The sequence below is a fragment of the Notothenia rossii genome (assembly GCF_949606895.1).
Source record: "Notothenia rossii genome assembly, chromosome: 6".
NCBI lineage: Eukaryota > Metazoa > Chordata > Actinopteri > Perciformes > Nototheniidae > Notothenia > Notothenia rossii.
In genome coordinates, this window is record NC_136909.1 from 30744751 (window position 1) to 30763091 (window position 18341).

General features: G+C 44.3%; 2 protein-coding genes and 1 long non-coding RNA gene across 3 annotated transcripts in view; 2 read left to right on the forward strand and 1 right to left on the reverse strand.

The window, feature by feature from the left end:
• The window catches only part of LOC307044136 (uncharacterized protein), a 51513-nt gene extending 50211 nt beyond the window's left edge, over nucleotides 1-1302 (forward strand). The window contains exon 11 of the mRNA XM_079689195.1: nucleotides 351-1302. Within this exon, the coding sequence (XP_079545321.1) occupies nucleotides 351-436 (86 nt within the window). The 3' untranslated portion in view covers nucleotides 437-1302. The remainder of the gene's footprint in view (nucleotides 1-350) is intronic.
• LOC307044137 lies at nucleotides 1110-7672 on the reverse strand. The gene is made up of 3 exons (XR_013809537.1): nucleotides 6811-7672; nucleotides 1326-1386; nucleotides 1110-1225 (listed from the first exon to the last, which is right to left on the reverse strand). It is a non-coding gene; the product is annotated as an uncharacterized lncRNA (long non-coding RNA).
• An 8107-nt stretch (nucleotides 7673-15779) lies between these two features.
• The window catches only part of znrf3 (zinc and ring finger 3), a 67449-nt gene continuing 64887 nt past the window's right edge, over nucleotides 15780-18341 (forward strand). Inside the window, 1 exon segment of the mRNA XM_079689196.1 lies at nucleotides 15780-16264. Coding sequence (XP_079545322.1) covers nucleotides 16034-16264 — 231 coding nt within the window. The 5' untranslated portion in view covers nucleotides 15780-16033.

Below are 18341 nucleotides of genomic sequence, written 5' to 3' on the forward strand. Positions count from 1 at the left end.
TTTTAAAAAATAAAATAGAATTTGCTAATATTAAGTGATAATATTAGGATTAGTGTGAACAACTAGTTTACATGTTAGGCTAACAGTGCCTTGGTTAAAGAGCCTGTTGCTCTTTATAGCTTTGAATTCTTTCAAACCAATATTATCTTCTTAAACTTGTATAGTAGTCAGGAGCATCACTTTCTAATGTTTATTGATATATTTAGAGGGAGGGGATCTAAAGGAATGCTTCAAAATTCAGATTAGATTAATTTCTACCATTTTCTTAAATTCATGGTAGTTTCAGTAATCCCATGGTAATTGAGGACACAAGTTATCTAAATGACTAATGTCATCTTTATGGCTTTCAGAAAGGACAGGAGACCGACAGGTGACTATCAAAGGACTAGCAGCAGCAGCAGCAGCAGCAGCAGCAGCAGCAGCAGCAGCAGCATGATGATGATGATGATGATGTTAAATGTGTTGTTTTAGGAACATCCATTGCAAATACATGGAATTCAATAAACATTGAATAGCATATCATGCAGTTTGTCTGTGCCTTTTCCTCCGTGTTGTCCTGGTTTGCTGTGCTGCCTCCTAGTCGCCACCATGGTTTGCTGTGCTGCCTGGGGATGCTCAAATCGCTCTGAGAAAGGAGTACGAATGTACGGCTTCCCCACTGACACAGAGCGGAGGAAAAAATGGCTGGCTCAAGTCAGCAGGAGCAATTTCACGACCAACAGCAAAAAAATATGTGAGGTAATTATATACAAACACTGCATTTGCACTTTTTCACAAAACGAAAACCACACCATTGGGAAAGCTTAATGTTTTGTTTAATACAAAAAAACAGGGAAAGGCTTGAAAACCACAGAGCTGAGACTCAGGGTGCAGGGTGAGGGTCTCAGTGCAGGCATTCAGGCTCCATTGAATCCCCCTCTGGTTCTTCTGCTGAAAGAGGGAGTAACAGACAGGAGAAAGGGTTATACACACCTATATAGCACACCTATTGGATGGGAAATTGCCTTGGGGAGATAAGGTGTGGTCTTTTTTCCCAACTGAAGTTATGGAACTTTATTATTTGTGAGTTTAACAAAGTATGACAAATGGCATCATACATCTTTAGAAAATAATGAATAAAAAATTGAAGTGAAATCAACCTCTTCTCTGGAGAACAAACTTTGATTTCTCTGTCTTGTGAGTTTGCAGTCTTGCTCCTCCACCTGTAACATCACTGCCCCTCCACCTGCCATACAGTAGGTTACTCACAAGATTACTTATATAATACAGTGATAGAATACATGTTTAGTATGCTTACTTATATAAAACAGTAGTATTAAACTTACCTTCTGTTTTCATTCTCACTTAAGTCCCTCTCCCTTTGACATCAATCCAAAATCAGCTGAGCTGCAACATAATACAGACAGGTAATAATCAACATAATCACAAGGACACAATATGGCTCTGCTAAAAACACTCACTCTTACACGCACCAAACGTTATATTTATCTAATATTTAACTCCCTCCACCCCCGCATACAATCCCGTTTATAAGCCCCTCTTCTCTAATTCAACAATGTTGGACGAAATGACATTAAGAGAACGGAATTTACAATTAAAAGGCTGTTCAACGTGTGCTGCTAACTTGACCCGGTAGCTTTATCTGTTATCTGTAAACGTTCCCTAAATCTACTAATTTAGGGATAACTGTTAAATATGTTCTTTATTCTCGCGTCCAGGAGAGAAGCTTTAAAATGAGACTAAATGGAGTCTCTGAAAAGATTCAAATGGGATACTTTAATTAAAAAAGGCGCGGTAGTGTTACAGACAGAATATTGTTCCGGCAGAAAACAGCTGTGATCTGGCTCTCCTGAGCAAGAAGAGAAGAGAGCGGATCTCTCCTCCGGCGCTGTTATATATCCTCTGCTGGCTCCTCCCCGCCAGCCGGCTCACCTCGTCTCCAATGTCCGTTATTGCATTTAAACAGAGGATAGGTTCTTTTCACATTCAATATATGCTTAACACGCCGTTTCTCCTCATATTCTCTTTCATCACTTTTCATTTAACACATTCTAAACGCTGTAATCAATACTCTAAACAATACTTCTCGGCTCGTTTGGTTTCCGGTCATTCCGGATGTTGTCACATGCTACTCTCGTCTGTAAACAATAATGTATTCAAATAAACTGTACTTTCATTTAATATTCAACATGGTAGTACCTCGACATCTATAGTTGTAGTGTTAAATCCGTAGGTTTCGGTTTGCACCACTCCATATCATTTCGCTACTCAATTCACCTCTTTAGGAAATCGTATATTAGCCACATGCTAAATGCTAACCGTAGATGAAGGATTTTCAGAATAAAAGCTTAACTGCTTGTGCACAAGAATTTCTGGTTTTTCAGTATAAAAGACAGTTTAAACTGACGGTATTGTAGCGATCTGCATTTATTGTTCAAGTGTTCTGTTAACTGTTTGTGTCAGGCTTCTGTGAGGAGAGCAGGTAGGGGCGGGGTTGGGGAGCAGAGGGTTTGGTGTGTGTGTGTCTGTGTGGGCGCGTGGAGGTGAGTGAGAGGTTGGCGCGAGAGGAGAGAGAGTGAGAAAGGACGGATGAGAGCCGTTGGTTGTTAATAAACCTGTTTAACTTGAGAACGCTTCACTCGTCATTCCGACACGTCCGGGTGGACGTTACATTGGTGTCAGAAGTGGGAGCGGGGCTCCGCTTCCCCCAGAAGCAAACGACATCGCAGAGTCTGTGAGGGTGGTGGGCTGGACTCACGCGGGGGATTTCTGCCATGTCCCCGTCACCCTGGCAGGGGCCCCATGGACGGCCCTTGTTGACACCGGCTCCACAGCGACACTGATGAGACCGGACGTGGTCCCAGCGGGGACACGGTTGACACCCACTCTGGTGAAACTGCGAACAGTAACCGGTGAGCTAGCCCCTATGCTTGGGAGAGGGGTGGTGGTTATACAGGTGGGGGGGCTGTCAGTGTCTGTTAAGGTGTGGGTTGCGGCAGTACAGGACTCCTGCATATTAGGACTTGACTTTCTGCGGGTTGCACGCTGTGTGCTAGACCTGGGGAGGAACACGCTGGCCTTTCCAGGGGGTCCCACAGTTGAAATGGTGCACCCCACACTTGCCACGACACCACACCCACCTACATCAAGAGTGACTGAAACACTTCCCCCACCCCAAACCCCCCCCCCTGCAGCCATGCCCCCTGTCATCAATGCTAACCCCAGCCCCAACCCCACACCCCGTACTCCAGTTGATGTACGGCCCCCGGCCCCGGAACAACAACCTGCAGCTCTAAAGGGGGACAGACGGGCGGCAGTGAAGGAGGTGTGGAAACGCAGCTGTGATGACTTAAAACCCGAGCAGCGGGAGGAACTGTGGCAAGTGCTGTGGGAGTTTAAGGACATTTTTGCTCTGACAGAAGAGGAAGTGGGCCTGACACACCTGGTGCAGCACGATATCGACACGGGCGACGCACGGCCCGTCAAGACACGCCCCCGCCGCCTTCCCCTGGCCCATCAGACAGCAGCAGACAGCGCTATTGATATGATGCTGTCAGCTGGCATTATTGAGCCCTCTGACAGCCCCTGGGCCTCGGGGGTTGTGATGGTCAATAAGAAGAAGAGTTCAAAGATGAGGTTTTGTGTGGACTACAGACCGCTGAACAGTGTGACCAAGAAAGACTCATACCCGCTGCCCCGCATAGATGAGTGTTTGGACTTGGTGTCTGGCTCATCCTGGTTCTCCTCTTTAGACCTGCGCAGCGGGTATTGGCAAGTTCCCCTCAGCCCAGAAGCCAGACCAAAGACAGCTTTTTGCACTGGGAGGGGGCTGTGGCAGTTTCGAGTCCTCTCCTTCGGCCTGTGCAACGCTCCGGCCACGTTTGAGCGGCTGATGGAAAGGGTGCTCGCTGACGTTCCCCGACAGGAGTGCCTGGTCTACCTGGACGATATCCTGGTCCATGGTAGCTCCTTCCAGGCGGCTTTAGGAGCCCTGCGGCGGGTTCTACAGAGGATAGCAGCAGCGGGGTTGAAGCTCCACCCCGACAAGTGCTGTTTCTTGAGGAGAGAGTTGGAGTTCCTGGGGCACCGAGTCGGAGGAGAGGGCATCAGCACGCTGGAGGAGAAGGTGCGGGCAGTAAAGGACTGGCCAGCCCCCATCAATCTGCGGGAGCTGAAGAGCTTCATTGGGTTAGCGTCGTACTACAGGCGGTTCGTGCGTGGCTTCTCTTGCATAGCTGCACCCCTGTTCCGCCTGCAACAGAAAGACTGTGATTTTGCTTGGACTCCAGAGTGTGAGCTGGCCTTCAGCTCTTTAAAGAAGGCCTTGACGGAGTCTCCCATCCTCACTCCCCCAGACCTCAGCCTACCGTTCGTCCTGGATACGGACGCCAGTGACGTCGGGATGGGGGCGGTGTTGAGCCAGGTGGGGCCTGGGGGGGAAAAAGTGGTGGCGTATTTCAGCAAAACCTTCAACAAAGCTGAACGGCGCTATTGTGTGACACGCAGAGAGTTGCTGGCAATTGTGAGAGCAATCAGCCATTTCAGGTACTACCTGTGTGGCCTGTCCTTCACAGTGAGGACTGACCACGCAGCCCTCCAGTGGCTGATGTCCTTCAAGGAGCCCGAGGGACAGATTGCACGCTGGCTAGAAGGACTGGCGCCGTACGTCTTCACAGTGGAGCACAGGGCGGGGGTTCGCCATACCAACGCTGACGCCCTGTCCCGGCGCCCCTGTGCTCCCAGCGGCTGTCGGTACTGTGAAAAGAGAGAGGACCAAGAAAAGGAGCTCTGTGCAGAGGAGGAGCGAGACCACAGGCATAAACCAGCCGAGCCGGTCTGCAGAGGTGCACGGATCATCGACTCACCCGAATGGAGAGCGCGGCAGGAAGAGGATGCTGACCTACAGCCAGTGCTGAGGTGGGTGGAGTCAGGACAAAAGCCACTGTGGAATGAAGTTGCTGGGTGCTCGCTTGCCACCAAAGGACTGGTTGCAAAGTTTGAGGCTCTCCGGACGAAGGATGGAGTGCTGCAGAGAGCCTGGAAAGAGCCTGCAACGGGGGAGGAGAGGTGGCAGGTGGTGGTCCCCAGGGCGCTGAGGGAAGAAGTGCTTAAGGCCTCCCATGGAACTACTGGGGCAGGACACTTTGGGGTCTCCAAAACCTTGCGTCGACTCCGCCAAAGCTGTTACTGGGGCCAGCTCAGGAGAGATGTTGAGGACTTCTGCCGCCGCTGCGACCTTTGTACGGCGTACAAAGGTCCCACTGATCAGTCACGTGCCCAGCTTCAGCAGCTAGCGGTGGGGGCCCCGATGGAGAGGGTGGCGGTGGACATAATGGGCCCATTCCCATGCACAGAGAAGGGGAACCGTTACGTCCTGGCCGCCATGGACTATTTTACAAAATGGCCAGAGGCGTATGCTATACCAGACCAGGAGGCGGTGACCGTTGCAGGTGCCCTGGTGGAGGGCATGTTTGCCAGATTTGGAGCGGCCGAGGTCATTCACAGCGACCAAGGAAGAAACTTTGAGTCGAGGGTGTTCGCCGCTATGTGTGACCGGCTGGGCATGCAAAAGACGCGGACTACTCCTCTGCACCCGCAGAGTGACGGACTGGTCGAACGGTTCAATAGGACTCTGGGAAAACAACTCGCTATCCTCACCGCGGAGCATCAGCGTGATTGGGACATGCACCTCCCTCTTGTTCTTTGGGCCTACAGATCGGCTGTGCAGGAGTCCACCTCATGCACACCGGCCCTGCTCATGCTGGGGCGAGAGCTGCGGACACCAGCAGAAATGGCTTTTGGCCGACCCCCGACACACCAGCGGTTCCTCCGGGACCGGAATATGCCAGGAGGCTCCAGGATAGAATGGAGTCAGCACATGCCTTTGCCCGCGATCAGCTGCAGAAGGCGGGCATGAGACAGAAAATAAACTATGACACGAGGGCTAGAGGGGGGGACTTCAAGGCCGGGGACCTGGTGTGGGTGTATAGTCCAAGAAGAAAGAAGGGCCGGTGCCCTAAGTTGGACTGTCACTGGGTGGGCCCTTGTGAGGTGCTGGAAAAGCTGGGAGAGGTGGTCTATAGGGTCCAGCTGCCGCCTAGAGGGAGACGGGTGGCCCTCCACAGGGACCGGCTGGCCCCATACAGAGGCGATGCACATCCGCGGCCTAGACCCCCAGCATCGTCTAGGAGAAACCAGACAGTCACTTCCCCCGATTCACTGACTGTGTCCCCTGCTGACCCCCCACATTCACCCCCACCCCCTGTTCCGGGACAGGATGTTCCAAGCCGGCAAGCGCAGCCGCCTGTGTTCACTCCAAGGCGGCCTCAGAGACCAAGAAGAGCCCCGGGCCACCTCAGAGACTTTTTATGCATTCCCTCGGGGCGAGGGACTTAGTAAGGGGGGGGCAATGTAGCGATCTGCATTTATTGTTCAAGTGTTCTGTTAACTGTTTGTGTCAGGCTTCTGTGAGGAGAGCAGGTAGGGGCGGGGTTGGGGAGCAGAGGGTTTGGTGTGTGTGTGTCTGTGTGGGCGCGTGGAGGTGAGTGAGAGGTTGGCGCGAGAGGAGAGAGAGTGAGAAAGGACGGATGAGAGCCGTTGGTTGTTAATAAACCTGTTTAACTTGAGAACGCTTCACTCGTCATTCCGACACGTCCGGGTGGACGTTACAGTATGTTTAAGCTACATTATACCATCAAAACATTGATTTTAATTTCTAACATAACCCACTGACATCCTTTAATACACATGTTAATTTGAATCAGATGTACTGATAATATCCGCAATATAAATCTTTAAACTTCTTCTTACCTTTCAAAAGTCCGTCACGAACGGTCTATTATGCTGCAACTCTACTGCACTGCTAGCCTTGGCGCTAACTTCCGGGGAACGATTGAGAGGCTCCACGATCCGCCATTGGTGTAAAAAAGTGGTCCATTGGAGTGAACGGAGATGACATAACTCTCAGTCTATACGGCGCTGGTAGTATCTATACTAGTAACGCAGTGTAGGCGGAGCCGTGACGTCATCTTCAATGAGCTCCCCAGAAAAACAACACAGCCGTTAGCTCTTAGCACTCAGAGCTCACAGCTCTTCATATCTGTTCAGAAACTAGACAAAAGTTAAACAAGTACAAACCACATACTGTCTGTGTCATGGCGAATACATTCGCTGGTTTATTTATGTCTGTATAGGCCGTTGTTGTGAGTGTGGACGGTCGGAGCATTTACAACGTTAGCTTAGCCAAATCTCCATTGGAAAACACGCATTTTAAAAGGTTTTTCGCCTGCGGTCTGTCTGCAGACTTGTCAAAGCCTTAATTCATGGTTTTTACTATCCGGTATCAGTATGTTGTTACTTCGGCATCATTTTGAAACGTGTATTACAATTAAATCACGGTCAAATATGTTCATCTTGTTGTAGTTGTAGCCCCCTTGACAGCGATTCTCTCTCTAGTTTAGACTGCGGTCAAGCCAGCCCCCACTCGGAAAAACCTAGTCAAGCCAGCCCTCACGTGATATTGCGGTGCCTGAATATCCTATGCATTACGGTAGAGTCCAAATAAATCCTCCCTCTGTGTTTAGACTAGAATAAAACAAAAACTGTCCAGTATCAAAGACTCATTTCACTTCAGGGTGATAGCAGGACATCCCATCTAGTCACTCAGAAAAACTCAGGACATTCTGATGTAGAGTTTCAAAATAAAAGACCTTTGAAATCTCTATTGTATGAGTTATCATCCATGTTTTTAGATGAGAATAAAACAAAAACTGTCCAGTATCATAGATCCATCTCACTCCAGGTTGATAGCAGGACACCCCATGTAGTCACTCAGAAGAAATCAGGACATTCTGATGTACAGTTTCAAAATAAAAGACCTTTGAAGTCTCATATATGAGCTATCATCCCTGTTTTTAGATGAGAATAAAACAAAAACTGTCCAGTATCATAGATCCATCTCACTCCAGGGTGATAGAAGGACACCCCATCTAGTCACTCAGAAAAAAATCAGGAGATTCTGATGTACAGTTTCAAAATAAAAGACCTTTGGGGACAGGGATGTCCTGCTATCACCCTGAAGTGAAATGAGTCTTTGATACTGGACAGTTTTTGTTTTATTCTCATCTAAACACAGAGGGATGATTTTTGTTTTACTCTACCGTAATGCATAGGATATTCGCGCACCGCAATATCACGTGAGGGCTGGCTTGACTAGGTTTTCCCGAGTGGAGGCTGGCTTGACCAGTTAGTTTAGCACACTCAGCCCGACTCAGCCTGGTTGTTCCTGGCCCTAGAACCACGATTTTATGGGGCCATTACATCAACAGAAGTCCCAATTTAAGGGGTCATTTCTCCCCCAAAAATTGTTTTACTCACTATATCAACAGCCCCACCAAAAATATTTTCCACCACCCGCCACTGGCCCCATGTACATTACTTAGGTTCTTCAGGAGATTGGAATTGCTGTTATTCGATGTGGACAATGCTTTCTGTCCGGCACACAGTTTACATTTTACCGTAATATTTTTTGCTTCCTTTATCCCCACAAATTGAAAATAGTGGTTATATTTCCAAGTTGCAAATGCGCTGCTGCTCTCGCTGATACTTGCATCTGCCATTGTGTGTGTGCTGGTGGTGAGCGTTGCCGTGTGTGGGTGTGCGTGTGCGTGTGTGTGTGTGTTAGCATTAGCAAGTGTTCGTGTGTGTATTTTCCCCATAAGGCAAGACCCGCCCAACTCTGTCTCTGATTGGCTTACCCTGAAATGTTACCCCACTTAACCAATCATCACTCCTCTCTGGTTACTTTCACTTGTATATGGTGCTGTGAGAGGAAATCGCTGTATTCGCTTGTAAGTTACATCCGGAGGGAGATTCGAAATCCAGTTCCATCAAATAATGTAACGCAGTAACGCACCCATTTAAATCACAGTAACTATAACGACGTTACTTAATGGGAATAGGTAACTAGTAACGCTATTAGTTACAGCGAAGAAGTTGTTGCGTTACAGTAACGCGCTACAGTGACGCGTTACTTTTTGCCGCGTTGGTCCCAACGCTGGAAATGAGGAATGTGGCATACTTTTCACTCCAAAAAGTTTGACTAGTAAAGTTGTATCAATTAATAGATGGCAACTTGAAGGCAACCCAAAAACTATAATAAAACACTGACCTTAAAATCTTGTAAAAGCTAACATGTTAGCAAACAGACACGGAGCAACATTTGCATACATTTTGCTTTTTACCAACTCCCAAGCAAAATATCGAAATATAATTTGATAGGAATAGATTGACTTTGTATGAAATCTTTGGTTTCTAGTTGGTTAAGAAGATTGATACTACTCATAAATGTTTGTTGTGTAGGTATGAACCTTCAGCCCGCAGCCGGTTGGGATAACTTAGCTCAGTTAGCATAAAGACTGAAACAGGAACAGCTTGTCTTGTCCAGTAAAGTGGGTGAAAAATTACCAAAACAGACAGTTGCTGTTGTCTGTGCGCACACACGCACACGCACACGCACACGCACACACACACACACGCACACGCACACAGACACGTCCTAAGGGGTCATCATCTATCTCCTGTTTCTTTCTCACAATGTCGCCACAAGGCAAACCTTACTCACTCTTTTACTCTTTGATGGTTGATAAGCCAAAAACTTTTCTCTCCTTTTTATTTTTGATATGGTGTTTTCAGAATAAAGACCTAAATACTATCTGTATAGTGTGTCAGGAGAATAGGAGTTTTCAGCTCCTTTTGGGTGTATGAGATTATTTTTCCACCACAATAGTCTAAATAACTCTCTGTTTTTGTCTTGTTGCTGTGTGTGTGTGTGCATGTGTGAGCACAGATTCCATCCATCCATCCAGTCCTTTGAGAACATGTTCACGCCTGTGTGAGTGTATCAACATCATATCCCCCCCTATCCTCCTCACTTCTCAGAACAGATTATGAGCGTTGGAGCTGACTGAAATGACTTTGAATTCTCCAAAGCCCCTAACCCCTGGGAACATACCTGTTCTTGCAAGCCTCAAACGTACAGGTGCCTCATTTCAAAAGCCTCCTCTCTTTCTCTTCCTCGCTCCTTTCCCTCTCTCGGTTTCTCCCTCCCCCTTACGGCTGCAACTTTAGCCCTCGTCTGAACTAGAGGCCTATTGAAATACCTCCCCCTGGTATAGTCTGCACTTCAAAGTCGACTTTCACCCCCGAGCCAGATCCGAGGAGCGGTCTGACCAGGAAAGGGCCCAGCCCCTGAATAGTTGGTACTTCAAAGCTTGTAACATTTAGTTATGAGCCTTTCGAAAATTGGAAAACATATTGATGCTATAGTTTTTATGAGAAAGACAAATATTAATCAGGCTATAAACTTCGTCCAGATCGTTCAACTGCGTGTTATTGCATTTTACCAAAGTGTTTTGATCCCTTAACTTATTATTCTATTTCCCCGTTTTAATTGAGTCCTTATAGCCATTGTGACCATTAATGATTAAATAATACATTTAAAAGCCTCTTGGATCGGCTGGAAAATCCTTGGTCACATATCTGTAAACATGACTGTTTTTTTTCTGAGGAACTGTCATGATTGGTCTGTGTTTTATTTTGTAATGTCACGATCTGTCTGTTTCCCTGTTTTATTTTGAAAAGTCTTCACTCCCTGTGTAATGTCTCTTTTTACTTCCTGTCTCTGTGTTTTCCCCCCTGTTTGATTACCTGGGTGTTTCTCAATCGCGAGGATGCTGGTTTGGTAGTCGCGTACTACCAAGTCACTTCCTTCAGAAACGAAGCAATTATGCTTCCAAGCCACGGCTTCGGAAAACGAAGAAGAATGGAACAGGCTAACAAGTGTGCCACTCTCTCTAACGGTTTAACATAAACTGTACCGAAAATAAATACCTCCCGATGTCTATCTAATTATGAACTTGCTTTACTTTCACGGAACACATTTTTGGTGATAACAAACAAATGTAACAAAGTAACATATTTACCAACATGACCAATGAGGGCACGAGATAAGTTTGTGCACAGATGGAAGGCTGACATGCAGGCAGGCCATCCAATTATTTTAGCCGGGCCTGCTAAAATGATTGGTCGTGCTTTTTACAGTACTAATGTACGGCTTCCAGACATTTATCAAATTAATAACATCAGTATTTATTTATTTCTCCAAGTTATGTTTTTGTGTGCACTGAGGAGTAGCAAATAGGCGTTTGTTTAATCATTTTAAGATTGGCTTTAATCAATGTTTAAAAATGAATTCTTCATATATGATAAATGAGAGGTAACATTTTATTTATGGTATTATTTCCACATATTTCTCTCCATTCTTCCTTCTGCCAACAGTGTAGCAGTTTCTCGTCTTTTCCCGTTTTTGTGCTTAGTGCGTACGCATGGGTTAGAGTTTGCGTGGAGGACCGCATATTTACCCGTCGCAAACATTGCGTAGAAACTGGCGTACGCCATTTTTTGAGCGTATATCCCTTTATAAATGAGGCCCCAGGTGTCTGGTCTTTGTTCAATATACAGGAAACATTCGATGGATTCAGCTAGCGGTTTTCACTTTTTTAGCATTCGAATATCAGATTATTGGGAAGAGGAGAGAGATGCTCTTTAAGTCAGGTTTTCAATTAAGGATTTATTGAATGTAGTGAGTAATTGGAACTTTGACTTCATTAAAAAATCTGAATGTACTCCTTTCATACAGCTTTTCCTTATTTGGGAACCCATTAATAACATTTGTATTATTATATTCAAAGTACTGTCAAGCATCCCTCCCTCAGTGCTGGTATTTTTCCCCCTCTGTCAAATTTATTTTCATGAGAGTTTCCCGCTGGGATCTTTGCAGTGACATAATGCGAATAGTCATCATCGTTCTGTGTCATCAGAGGGAAAGCATCTCCCATAATCTGGTTGTGAGGCCCATTAACTGCTTTATGTAATAATATGCTGCAGTGATGCACTCTTCTGGGAGCCATGAATGTAAATGTCCCCCCCCCCCCCCACCCCTACCACTCTCATCATCTCCTTTCTTCATTAAAACATAACGTCAGCACCATGCCAACAAAGGGACAATTCAGAGGCTGGGAGCCCACTTGGTACGCATAGTTCTGCACTGATGGACTGATCAACCACACTCAAACGTTCCCTTTGGGTATTATTAGTAACCCGTGATCTTGTGTTCATTTCATATTTGTTTATTTATCCAGGCACGTCAATTAAGGACAGATCTGTATTCAGAACGACAGGCAGGAAGGGGGGGTTGCACAGGCAATGAGTATCATCAGTTATATGATAATGATGTATAGAAATCTGTTAAAGAGTGAAGTAGCTCGGGTGTAGGCTTTGAATAGGGATAAACGTTTAGCATAAATCCACAAACATAAATAACAATTATTTTCAATTTTCTTTTCCCATTTAAAAACCAGTACTCAAATTAGATTACTTTAAAAATGCTTGTTCATTTTGGATAAGATTGTGTGAAATCTTGTTAAAAATACATTTAGAATTTAGAGAGTTTGGGAATAGCCATAGAGCTTAAGATTGAATAAATCAATGTCACAATTTATTTATTTGTGTGCACAAACTGTCATTTGTGGCTATGAATTAATTGAATCATTCCCACATTTTGGGTTGTTTGTGCTCACAAGATCAATTGGTACAGAGAGATCCAACACAACAGACCAGCTTTCCTCCCTAAAAAATGAAGTGCACCTGCTTTAGGTATATGTCGAGCGGTGAGTAACCATGAACATATCCAGGATCTTCCAATTGAGCAACTATAAAGTCAATAGCATCCTCAAAATTTGAATGATATCAATGATACAATCAACAAGCTCCTTGTTAATAACAGTTATCTCTTGAAAGGCAAGTGTTACCAATTGTTTTTTAGTTAGCAACTTGTTGTCAGAGCAGAAGGAAACTTTTTGACTCAACGAGAAGATATTAAAAGAGAAGAAATTAGCGGTGCAGTCATTTAATATCACATGAAACATCATAATTAGCCAATGAATCTTACTGCTATGACTTTAACTACAAAAAGAAAACTTCCCACAACTATGGCCAGCTATCCTCTCTCAAAGTCCTTCTCATCCTCAGCACTCTCTCAGCCTAAACATGTGGACAGCTGATTCTGCTCAGTGTGGCCTGAGTTTAGACACTGATGCAGAAGGAGAGTGGGGCGTCAGGAGAGGATCCACAGCTGCTGCCAGATGAAAACCTCATGAGAAGAGGGGAACAATTTGTCAAAAAGGAAACGGAAAAAGAAAAAATGTTTAACAACAAAGGGCCAGATTGTCCCCAAACAGGTAATTGTTTAAATAATAGCAAAACCTGTAAATACAGTGTTACTGCATATCCATACAAAAAGTATCAAAAGGTATTTAATTTATTAATCTAAAAGTAAGGCCATACTATTTGGTATTAAAATATCTTAAATCAATAAAAAGAACGTAATATATAACCCAAAAAATAATTAGCAAAATATTATTTTTGTATTTATGTGTTATGTTATTTGTATTCACCCAACGCCTAGTCATGTCAGCATGCCTTTCCATGTGCTCAACTTTGCATTTTTTTTAACGTTTTCACTGGGACAAAGAATGTGTGCATTATGTTACAATAAACATTTAGTCAAAATGGTCCCTTACCCTATTTATTTGAGGTCCAGGCCAATTTTGGTCTAGAATTTTATTCAGAGGGCCATTAAAAAAATCTGTCATCCAACTTGCCTTCGGAATGTCTTTCATGAAAGATGAAAGATTACTTGATTTACATTTTCCTATGGACCAGCAGAGGGCAGACTTGTAATAAAAGAGGAAATAGACCCTCTGAGTAATTGGATTCCTATCACTTGTTGCCTTCTTGCATTTTATGTCCATTAGCAAGCTGATAAAGTGCATATTGTGCATTTAAAGTTCCATCCTTCTTGTAAGTATTTATGTAATGTATCTGTACCCCATGTGCATGCCTGAGAAAAACTGAAACAGAGCGTTAATTGTCAGAAGACAGAAATTGGACATGTGGTGTGAATCAGGATTCATGAAACAAAGTGACGTCCAATGTGATCAGTGAATTATTGTTGTGCTGGAGGCGCTGAATAACTTTTTGAGTTTCGCCTTTGAATTGTTTTCCTCCTCACCTTCTTTTTCTTATTTCTTTGAGTCCGAACACATGTTGACCATCACGCTTTCTTTCTCCGCATTCTTGAACCTAAAAAGTCCACACAGTTGGTTTTCATTATCACACTGCCACACAGCTGACAGCAAGATGAGACCTTGTCTTCTTGGCTTTTTTTTTTAAATCTATCACTGTGCAGAGCTCACCCTTCATTTGTCCACTTTTTATAGAACTAAAGGAAACAGGCTTTTCTGAAGTGGTATTTTTCAATTTTTTTTGCCTTATTATGTAAAAACAAAAAAGCCATTGTGGGTGAAACTGAAAACATATAGCAGGTCCACTGTCATCTTCAAGTCTCGTTACTTAAAGACAGACCAATGTACAGTTTCGTCATCCCTTGCATGGCACCATGAGCTCTTTTGATGAGTTGTTCAGTTGCACAAAGATTCAAATCATCACCTATTGTGGTATTTAAAAGATAGTTTGTGTGTGTGTGTGTGTGTGTGTGTGTGTGTGTGTGTGTGTGTGTGTGTGTGTGTGTGTGTGTGTCTGTGTCTGTTTCTGTGTGTGTGTGTGTGTGTGTGTGTGTGTGTGTGTGTGTGTGTGTGTGTGTGTGTGTGTGTGTGTGTGTGTGTTTGTGTGTGTGTGTTTGTGTGTATCTATTCTTTAAGCGTCATTTAAAGACACAGTGTTCTTATTTGCACATAAAGAACAGACATAATGACACATAATGAGCAGTCTGACAGGCTGAAAAAAGTCACCAGGCAGAAGATCCTAAGAAACTGTTCAGCGTGGAAGTTTCACAATAGACTCTTTATACTGAACAAAGACTGATTGAGAAATAATTGTCTTATTCTGCATAAAAAAACCAGCAACAGTTTGTTTGTTTGTGTCAAATTACATTCAAACATAAGAGGTTTGTAAAATGGCTGAAATTAAGTATATATGCATGTGGATTGCCTTTAATTCATGTGCAATAGAACAATTTGAATTAATGACTGAAAGGCAGATTGGAAGGGAAAAAAACATGATAATAATATGAAAATATTAGATTTTTGGTAACATATGTATATATATATCAAAATACATGTTCCTGAAAAAAATCTAACTATATAAATCTTAATGAAAATGAAAATAGTCAAACTGTTTACTATATTGTGACCTCTAGGTGAGCAAATCTGAATCAGATTGAAAAATTAGCCGGGTTAAATCATGAAGCGTCCTGAAGAGGGTAATGTTTATTTTAAGGTGGAACTGCAGCCAAAAACGTGTCAAACTCGTGGGAAAAGGACACTGGGTGGCTTTTCATACCCGCTGTTTAAACAACAGAGCAAACGTTGCCTCTGCTTCGCAATCAATCCAATACAAAATATTTTTACTCAAACCGAAACGTGTGACTTTAGTATATTCCGAACAACAAGTCCTCCTATTTGCAGAGCAGCCAAATCTGCGGCGCCTCCTTAACTGAGTGCTGGTACTCCAGAGTGGGGAGTGCAACGGAGAGGGTCAGAAAGATTGGTGGGTGGGGATATATCCCTTTTGGGAGAGAGAGAAAAAAAACCTAAAAAAATAATCACGTGTTTTGAGATCAAAGGAGATCCGCTTTGTAGAATGGGGAGGAGGAGGGGGTGAGAAAGAAACACAGAGAGAGAGAGAGAGAGAGAGAGAGAGAGAGAGAGAGAGAGAGAGAGAGAGAGAGAGAGAGAGAGAGAGAGAGAGAGAGAGCGTTTGCAGGCAATGTAATTGACAAGGCTTGCAGTGGTGAAATAAACACGCTCCAGCCCAGGCTCAGCTTTTATTGCACAATTCTGCCTTTTTTTGACGCATCGCCCGTTGCCCGCGTAGACCTGAGATCGAGTACCTACACCCGATTAATAAATCCGTGTGAAATTATGTCCCGATCGGCGAAGATCCAGCCGGCAAGATGATGATTTTACCACGGAGAGGCTCAGATCGTGTACCCGACGCGGTGGTCCTGGTGATCTTCGTGGTTGCCGCTTCTCTTGGTACGGTTTTTGCCAAGGATACTGCCTTTGTGGAAGTGGTTCTGTTCGAGTCCAGTCCCAATGGAGATTATACTACGTACACGACTGGTTTGCAAGGACGGTTCTCCAAAGCAGGAGCCACTATCAGCGCGGAGGGGGAGATCGTTCAAGTACGTGTAAAGTCTGTTTCTTTACGGGGGGAATGACGAGCAGCAGTCCCGAGCAATACTACCGGGACGCGGGGTGTAATTTTATCAAGCTGCCCTTTTAAAAACTTTTTCCACAGAGGCTGGGTGGTTGACAATAGTTGTATATTGTGTGCGCGTGTGTGTGTGTGTGTGTGTGTGTGTGTGTGTGTGTGTGTGTGTGTGTGTGTGTGTGTGTGTGTGTGTGTGTGTGTGTGTGTGTGTGTGTGTGTGTGTGTGTGTGTGTGTGTGTGTGTGTGTGTGTGTGTGTGTGTGTGTGTGTGTGTGTGTGTGTGTGTGTGTGTGTGTGTGTGTGTGTGAGAGAGAGAGGATGGTACTAAGCTTGCAAGCATATGCGGTCACAAGATGGCTCCTATCTTGTGGAATTCATTCACAGGGAAAACATGCTCTTGCAGGTTATTTTGTTGATGTCTGGAGCTCTCTTGTGCACATTACGGTTAATTGCATTAATCCCGAAACACGAGCGTTTCGGAAGCTTCCCTAAAAAGTAACGAACCTCCCACTGCTTGCACAAAGTTAGTAAACTTTTACCGAGCAGGTTTCATGCGTGTAACAACAGCAACAAGGCTATGAGGCTGCTATTTGTGCTTAGTTTTGGCTGTATTTCATATCCAGTGGCGAGTTTTGGATTAATATGCTGTTTTCAATGTGAATTGTTGGTTTTATTAGTGGAATATGTTTATTTGTATTGACTGTAGCTAAGTGTAAACTAACCCACTAGTCCCGTCGCTTGGAGGCTGTTACTATGTAGCAGTCATCAACACTAGCATGTTTTTTGTTTTAGCCTTACATGTAACCATTTTATGAGTCTTTTATAAACGCATGCAAACAATAGATAAACAAGTAGTCATTGTGGAAGAAGACTCCATGTTTCCATCTTTCATTTCCTGGCCCCAAACATGACAAGTGCACTTGGCTAGAGCTGGCTATGCTTGGATCCACAAGTCACTTTTATATGAAGCTTTTCCCCAGAACCAAGTGTTTATTTGAAGTTTTATAATTCTTGCCCAATCTGCTTGGCAACTGCTTGTAAGGCAGCAAAGGTGTTGGGGTTTGGTCATGTGCCACAGATTTAAATGTTTTATTTACTGACCTTAAGCATGTTCTGGTTATTATTGATAATGGAATCATAAACTATTCCTAAATGTTGGAAAGCCACTTTAAGTTATATCAGTATTTATATCATCCCTTTGAAGTGGTTGCTTTTATATCTGGAGGTATCTATAAAACTGTATTTTATGCACATCAAGTTAATTTGGATGAAGATTGTGATTGACAGTTGAGTCAACAAGTTTAGTCCCTTGTGATTGATTGAATGGCGCTTCATTATGAACGGTTCTTCTGATGTGAAGTTTGACATTGGAACATCACAAGATGAACACTGAGGTGTCACCGTATGAAGAATACTTGACCAAACCACAGCAGTTGAGTTATTGTTTTCATTGGTCGTGTGAACGTCAGTATCTGCTGAAGTGTGACCTCAGACATAAGAAAAGATTGAGCTCCATGAGATCATTGGTCTGTGGTGGGAGGCCGGGTTACAATGCAGCCTGTGGTGAGCGAGACAGAGAGTTGAGGAGTGGGGGGGCTGTTTATATGCTGCAAATACACATTTGAGTTTAAGCAAGTTCACCATGTTGCGTCAAGTGCGTACTGGTGGGCTGCATCACAAGAAACCTCAACAGTGTTGTAGAATTTCTGCATCACGCTACCATGAGTTAGCTGGGTTCAGATGGCGACTAATTGCACTTTTTACTTTTTCTAATTATGATGAGCTTGTACTTTAAACATCTCGCAACACCTTCCTTTTATCTCTCAGCAGCAATGTCTGTATCACTTTTGACTTTCTCTTAATATGTTGAGCTTGTATTTTAAAAACATCGCACCACCTTCCTTCTATCTCTCTGCAGCAATGTCTGTATCACCCACTCAGCAGCATCTTTTCAGAGCACATATATATTTTTGTTTTCCTCTTACTTTGAAATAAAGACGATATGTGGGGATCAAAGGAGGGGACACTCAGCACAAAAAATGCCCCTGT